This window comes from Haplochromis burtoni, unplaced genomic scaffold, assembly GCF_018398535.1.
Source record: "Haplochromis burtoni strain Fernald_Lab_line unplaced genomic scaffold, NCSU_Asbu1 Contig_1, whole genome shotgun sequence".
In the NCBI taxonomy this organism is placed as follows: Eukaryota; Metazoa; Chordata; class Actinopteri; order Cichliformes; family Cichlidae; genus Haplochromis; species Haplochromis burtoni.
Window position 1 is genome coordinate 6,775,904 of NW_024582362.1, and position 7,617 is coordinate 6,783,520.

General features: G+C 39.7%; 1 protein-coding gene across 3 annotated transcripts in view; it reads right to left on the reverse strand.

Moving 5' to 3' along the window:
* The window catches only part of ctnnd2a (catenin (cadherin-associated protein), delta 2a), a 270,721-nt gene that overhangs the window by 15,106 nt on the left and 247,998 nt on the right, over positions 1-7,617 (reverse strand). For all 3 annotated transcript variants that reach the window (XM_042214478.1, XM_042214497.1, XM_014339797.2), the window contains one exon: positions 5,269-5,353. In XM_042214478.1, the coding sequence (XP_042070412.1) occupies positions 5,269-5,353 (85 nt within the window). The remainder of the gene's footprint in view (positions 1-5,268; positions 5,354-7,617) is intronic.

The following is a 7,617-nucleotide window of genomic DNA, read 5'->3' on the forward strand; positions in this document are numbered from 1 at the left end:
AAAATTTACTGAACCACTTAACACTGACCTAAGAATCATTCAAGCATGAACTGAAAATCAATAGCAACAGATTTTTGAAATGTTGGTTCAAATCGTCATCATTTTCTACGGAGGAATTAAGGAGAGAGTGAGTGTCTACGGCCGTTTGTAACACATGGTGGAGGGCCTGTCATGGTTTGGGGCTGAATCTCAGACAGCGGTGTTGGAGATCTTATCAAAAGTGATGGAATTATAAACAAACAAAAGGTCAGATTTTGATCTACCATGCAATACCAGCTGGTAAGCATCTGATTAGCAGTGGCTTCATTTTTCAGCATGACAGTGATTCCAAACGGTTCCAGTGAAGGAAAAACATGCAGGATTTAAAAAACAGAAAACAAAACAAAACCACACACACAGTGGAACATTATCATCCTAAGAGCCTGAACCACAAGATTACTGAAGCAGCGTGGGAATGTGAAGGCCCTTCAGGAGGTCTGGAGAACTATTCTTAAGACAATTTAAAGAAATTACAAGAAAGTTGCCTAAGAGAGTTCATGCTGTGTTGAAGAATTAGGGTAGTCATACAAAATTTCAGCTTTAAAGTTCATTAGAACTGTTCAAACTCTGTTGTTACCTTTTATGCTGTATCCTACAATGTATCTATCGTTGTGGAGGACTATAAATACCTTGGAGTACACATTGACAATAAACTGGACTGGGCTACAAACACCACAGCACTTTACAGCAAGGGCCAGAGTCGTCTCTATTTTTTGAGGCGACTGAGGTCCTTCAATATCTGCCAGAAAATGCTTTGGATTTTCTATGATTCTGTTGTGGCCAGTGCGATCCTCTATGCTGTTGCATGCTGGGGGAGCAGGCTGAGGGTCGCAGATGCCAACAGACTCGATAAACTGATCCGTAAGGCCAGTAATGTTGTGGGGATGGAGCTGGACTCCCTTAAGGTGGTGTCGGAGAGGCGGATGCTGTCCAAGATAAAGACAATGTTGGATAACACCTCCCACCCACTCCATGACATGCTGGTCAGTCACAGGAGCACGTTCAGTGAGAGACTGAGAGTACCGAAAAGCACCACTGAACGACACAGGAAATCATTCCTGCCTGTACAGCTCCTCCATCTAACACACTGTTTACTGCTACAGCTACACCCTTCTTGCACATGCTCTTCCTTTTTCAGCTATTTATTAATAAGTGACTTTTATGTATATATTTGCATGTATATATTGTGCTATTCTTAGTTAGTGTATTGTCTGTCTTTGTTAATGTTTGTTTATAATGGATCACTGTAATGAAAAATAATTTCCCCTAGGGATCAATAAAGTATTCTGATTCTGATTCATGTATGTTTGCATATTTCAGGACTTTCACATTCGGTGAGATTTTTAACAGGTTCTAATCCACCGGTAAAATAATTTTTATCATATATATTCATATGTAAAACATATATGTGGTTAATGCGTAAAAACTGAACCCAGAACTATATAAAATCTAACTCCTACTGATGCAAATGATGTGCAGCACTTTAACAACCCTGCCAACCCCCCAAAAAGCCTTTACCATATAAACATAGGTAAGTATTTACCTATGAAATGGAAGAAAACATACATTTGCCTTCAGCAGCTGAAATACATCATCTGCTTCATTCTTTTCTTTTTGCAAAAGATGAAAAAGACACATTCAAAGCCAAGGACACCTCCGTGGAATGAGTAACTTAAAATTTCTCACAGTGAACTGAAACTCGCTGATTACGCCTCTAAAGCTTTATTGTGCTCAATGGCAGATAACCTTGGTGGCAGAAATTCACTCAACAACACTCATTACTGACAAGTGAAAGGAACAGAACATCTGTTATTACTTTTAATCAAGTTTCAAGAGTGTGCTGGACTTTTTCATTTCAAACAAAAAAAGCTAGAGAAGGAGATAGTGGGTTTTAATCGCATTTGTCGCAAACAAAACTCTGTGTCTTCAAGAGTTACACAAACACAACAATAATCAAATTTTCCTTTTTCTTCATTTGAGCTGCAAATTAACTGCTGCACTAACGGCATTAACACCATTCAGTGCGCAAGATGATCTAAATGACATTGATGTTGTGTGTGTTTGTGTGTGAGTGTGTAGCTTCAAAGAACACAAACAAAAACACACTAGACTAGAGTCTAACAGAAAATATCCTTTTGTTCTGTATAAATGCTGTTGCTCAGTTGTGTCAGAGTCCAGCTGAAAATCCTATCATTTTTTGGGACGTATCTACCTGAAAGGGAACTCACACAGACTAACGCACGCAGATATGAACACCCCACAAAAAAGCTGACTAATCATGAGCCAACTTCATCTGCAAAAACATTTCCCAAGGGATCCACCAACTTCAGCACTTGGCTACACAAATACATGCACACGTAAAATCTTTACATTTATAAAGAGACACCTACAGCGTCACACTCCTAAAGACAAACATGCAAAGACCAAGACAAACATTGTTGAATAAATTTGACAACCTTGAGTCTGTTTAGAAGGACAGCTACTTTGCTCAATTACCTACAAAATACCTTTAATCTTATCCATGTGCAAGTCCATTATCTGTAAGTCACATTGGTGCACTGACAGAGTCAAGCTTCTGAATACAACCAGCACACAATTAATATAGTCTCCACTTAGACTGATTATTAAACCAAAGAGAAAAACAAAACAATATGAAGTCACGTAGAATTGATTTCTTAAGTCTCTGGGAGTGTATTAGAGAAACAAACAAACACATTTCAATATATGGTTTTTGGATAACGATCCCGTCATTCTTAATTTAAAACTATGAGCAATTTGGACGTACATAACTCACAGCATTAGGACATTAACAGTCCTCGGTGTCGACAAAAAAGTAAATAGCCACAATGACTTTTTGCGTGTCAGTTCGTGGGAATGTTCATTAACATGTTGGCCCAAAACTCCCTGGATAAGTATAAGTATTACCATCCTGGAAAAGACTATTTCCCAAAGCATAACACACACCACTAGATCTCCTCACTGTAGTGATCAAGAGTTCGGGTTTATTAAAATTTGTTCCCTGTTACGAATAAATCTTTTGCAATTATTACCTAAACAAACAGCTGACTGACAGTGGTCACTTATGGGGAGCATTGGCAATATATGGTTGGATATAGGACCAGGCTAAGCTTAGAACAGGAGAGCGACACTCTATGTCTGCAAGACAAGTGTTCAGGATGAGGGCTGAGATGGTGCAGCTGTGCAAGAAGTTAAATGGCTATTATCGGCAAAACTCTGCTTCTGTCTGAAAAGAATTGAGACAGATCACAAGCTGCAAGCTTAAAGCCTCACATTCCACTAACAGCTTGCACCCAGCCGAAGACCTGAAAGATGGGACGTGCCTGACACGTTCCCCTCTAAACCATCCATCAGCGCTAGCCCACCAGCTCTACCTTTCCCACTAAAACAGGTCGTGGGCCTCTCCACAGCTGCCTACCACACAGCAGTCCTCTCCTCCCCTAACACATGGTTGTCTCTTTCCTGGAGAGAAAGAGACATCTTTTCCTGGAGAGAGATGTTAACAGACTCTTCAAGAGACAAACCCCCACAAAGCAGCTGGGCCCGACTCCATGTCTCCATCCAACTTAAAGAGGTCTTTATACCTTACTAGAGACAATCCATGTGTCAACCTGTTTCAAGGCCTGCACAATTGTTTCCCCCCCCCCAAAAAAAAACAAACAAACAAACAAACCAAACAAACAAACAAAACAAAAAAAAAAACAGAGACCACAGGACATGATGACTACCAACCCATTAAAATACAATGTGACCCTACACTTCATTGTTCAGCACCTTCACCCGGTGGATCCACGCCAGGGTCCTGTCCGTGGAGTTCAGCTCAGTTTTTAATTACCATCATCCTGCTCCACTGCATAACAAGCTGTCCCTGCTGAGTGTGCCTGACACCACAGAGCACATGAAGCTGGGAAAACACAGATCATCACAGGTTCCTCCTAAGGTGGCGTTCTTTCCTCTCTACTAGTGATGTGAGCACCAGAATTAATGTGTGGGTGGGAATCTAAATATTACCATTTTGATTAAAAGCAGATGGGTTGAAGGTGACTGAAATATTACAGCACTAATGAGAAAAATAATAAAGATTAATGATGATAATAATAATGATTCTCTTTATTGTTGTCAGGCACAAATTAGCAGAATAAGTTGTCACTGTGCCAATTCTGGGGTCCATTTGTATTTATTTAAAGCATGCCTGCTTCAGTGTAATGCTACAAAATTGTTTCACATAACTCACATGTAACTGACTAAATTGAAAATAACTAGTTTCCTTGTTTGGCTAGCTGGGAGATGATTAATGGGATGCAGGTAATGCATCACTACCCTCTGCTCTACACAGCTGCACCTTTACAACTGCAGGGTCACCAGTCTGCTCCTGAATGCTAAAGCTCGTGAAGTTTGAAGATGACCTGGTTTAGAGCTCAGTGCTCATCATGGACATAGTTGCAGATTTCAAGAACTTCCCAACTGTCCCCATCATTCTGCATGAATCCACAGTTGTCCCCCAGCTTCCTGGGACCATCGCCACCCAGGGATTTATGAAGAGCTAAAGATCAGCTCCCTGTCACGCTCTCAGATTTAATTCATGCAACAACAGAAGAAGTTTAACCTGCTGGAAAAAAATGTCTACAGAATAAGTCCAAGACCATTTTTCACCTCCTTTGGCACCACAACATTGCCAATACCAAGGACAAAGGCAGACTCCAGTGCATCATTCTGCTTAGAAGGTAATTAGGTGGAATCTGTCATCGCTTCGGGATTTGCACACTTTCAGGACCGCAAGGCAGATGGGAAAGATCAGGGCTGATCCACCCCACCATGGATGCAAATGTTTCTCCTCTGCCTAAATAACTTTTTTCTTTCTGCACCTGGTCCCCCTCCTCCCTCATACACACCTGCACACCTATAATAACACACATTTCTTCTAGACTTAAATCCTTGCACTCTGCACGGTTTCTTACACTTAACACTGTGAACATTTGCACATTTCATTTTTTTTGTGCATCCTATTGCATCCACTGCAATATTTTAAATAAATATTAACAGTATGCTTGAACAATGTCAAATCAGCTAACTCCACAAATACATTATTTTGTCTGTACTTGCTGTACTTCTATGATAACAGGATATAAGGTTATCTAAAGTATACTTTACTTTTCTGTAAATCATGAACACACCACAAAAGCACCTGTACTTATTTTCAATGACACCTACCTTCTTGTAGAGAGAGCGCAGGTCTCTGTACTGCCACATACTGCTGAGGACTTGAGAAGCTGCCTTTACCACCTTTGCTGAGTGTCTGCATAGAGACAGAGAGAGAAGGATTATTTCAAATTGACCTCACATCATAGTCATGCTGTCCCTTATTTTTTACCAGCTGCACAAAAAGTGTGCAGGCCAGGAGCACTTGTGAAAGCTTTAAGAATAAGAACGCCATTGCTCTTTTCAACAGAGAAAAAGTTTCATTGCACGCAAACAGTTTTCAGATGAGTTTGAAATGACCCACTCTACCATGCTAATGGTCCCACCTCTGCCACTCAGATGACAAATGACTCTAGTCAGAGTCAGTTCATAAGGCCTGCCCTCCTAATGGCTCCAGCGGGAAGCAGAAGGATGTTCATTTTCAATTTGCCCAAAACAAAAATCGTTGTCAAAACAAGCTTCACTCTGAGTTTTACAATTTCACACTAAAAAGAGCAAGAAGAGTTTGGACGACTGAACAATGTAGTAATGGTATCACCAGTAAACCACTGCATTAGCATTAGTTACACATGACTACAGTGATTCCCAGGAAACAGCTTGCAGAACCTCGATGTTAGATCATGAAAAAAATATTTAAATTCCAGTGGTTTTTTTGTTTTGTTTTTTTTACAGCAAAGAGTCTTCAGCGAACGCTGGGAGTACTGGTATTTAAACAGCATCGTAAAATGATTTTGATCATTACTAGATTACGATTACACAGCCGACATTTTGACATGTAAGAGCAGGAAAAGCACAGGTTTATTAAAAGTCGCTGCAAGATGCAACATGCAAATCTTCAGAAAATGAAAATGAAATTTGGGGACTGCAAAAATCATGTTGCTATTTGTTTGACATGTTGGTTTTAACCCAGCATTTATCGACGTTTTTGGAATAGTTGGGAGTTGTTTCTGTTTATAAACAGCCATTAAGTGCTTCTTACAGTTGTAGTGTAAAGGGTATTTTTCCCAATCCAGTGTGTAATTGTATGATTGGTACTGCTGATAATTAACATTTATTCTCAGCTTACCTTCCCCAGGAAAATAAAGATATGTTGGCTATTAGCAGATAACTACACTCACCATGAAATTTGCATTTGTGGAGGTTTCTTTCAGTACCTCATCCCTCTTGGGAATGTGCCCTTGAGCACAGTTCCCTAAACAGGCCGAGTCCCTTACCATAACAATAAATCATCCTTTGACCTCCGTCTGATAACGTTCTGGTGTCATAGCAACTCCTGACCTACTGGTTGCCATAGCAGCTACGCAGAACACCCTGCCCAGTCTCCCATGGAAATATATATTGGCTGCATCTTGCTTGTTGTTCTCCAGCTGTCTTTTTTGCAGATGAAGGGTGATAGGGAAGGCGGACGCAGTTATGTATGAATGATGGATGTGTAGCCACATTAAAGCGCTGGTTGTTAATGACAACCTAAATTGAATCATGACTGAATGATGTTGTGACAGGTAACAATAAAATACTGAGGCCTTCTTGGATTTAAGCTACTTGTTATTAAGATCTAGTTGTGTTAATCTGAGGAAAAAAATGAATGCAGAGCAATCGAAATCTTTTACTTTTGCATGTTTTGATGACAGTATTCAAATTTTAGATATTAATATTAACATTAGAACAAATCAAACAATGTACCATGTTATAGAAAAAATATTTACAGTATTGTTTTCTTCCATGTGATAAACCATTTCAAGAAAACTACTGTAATGCATTTTAAATCAAGCATCTACCAAAGGATGAAGTATTAATGGTAGTATTTGTCATATACTGTGTGTTTGTTTTCTTTGAACAGTCTACCTTGCATAATTCAGTTAGTTTTCACTTTTTGGTTATTCTCCTTTCTTGTGCTTGAAGAAAAACTGTGTTTTGCCAGTGTCTAAATCCCGAGATGTCTAAAGCACAGCATCATCTTCTGCCAAAGGTTCGAAAGATTCACTTCTGCGGTGGAAGAAGCAGAGGCAGAAGAGTCTTTAACCTCCTGAGATCCTTAGTTTTGATATGGGGACATTACATTTGGGCTTTTCTGCAATTCACATGTCATTCTGCACAATACAGTCTAATATACTTATGTTACAGCAAGTTTATTGCTATTATAGTTTGTTTCATTTTGTGAAACTCCTGTATCGTTTTATGATGTTTGTATTGTTAATGGAAATAAAATGTTAGTTAGCCTGTACAGGGGCATGGCTGTGACTGGTGTGGCATCGCTACAGCCTCGAGGCCACGTCCTATATGGGGAGCAAAGATGGGCAGTAACGCGTTACTTGTAAACATGTAACTGATTACGTTTTTCAAGTAATGAGTAAAGTAAGG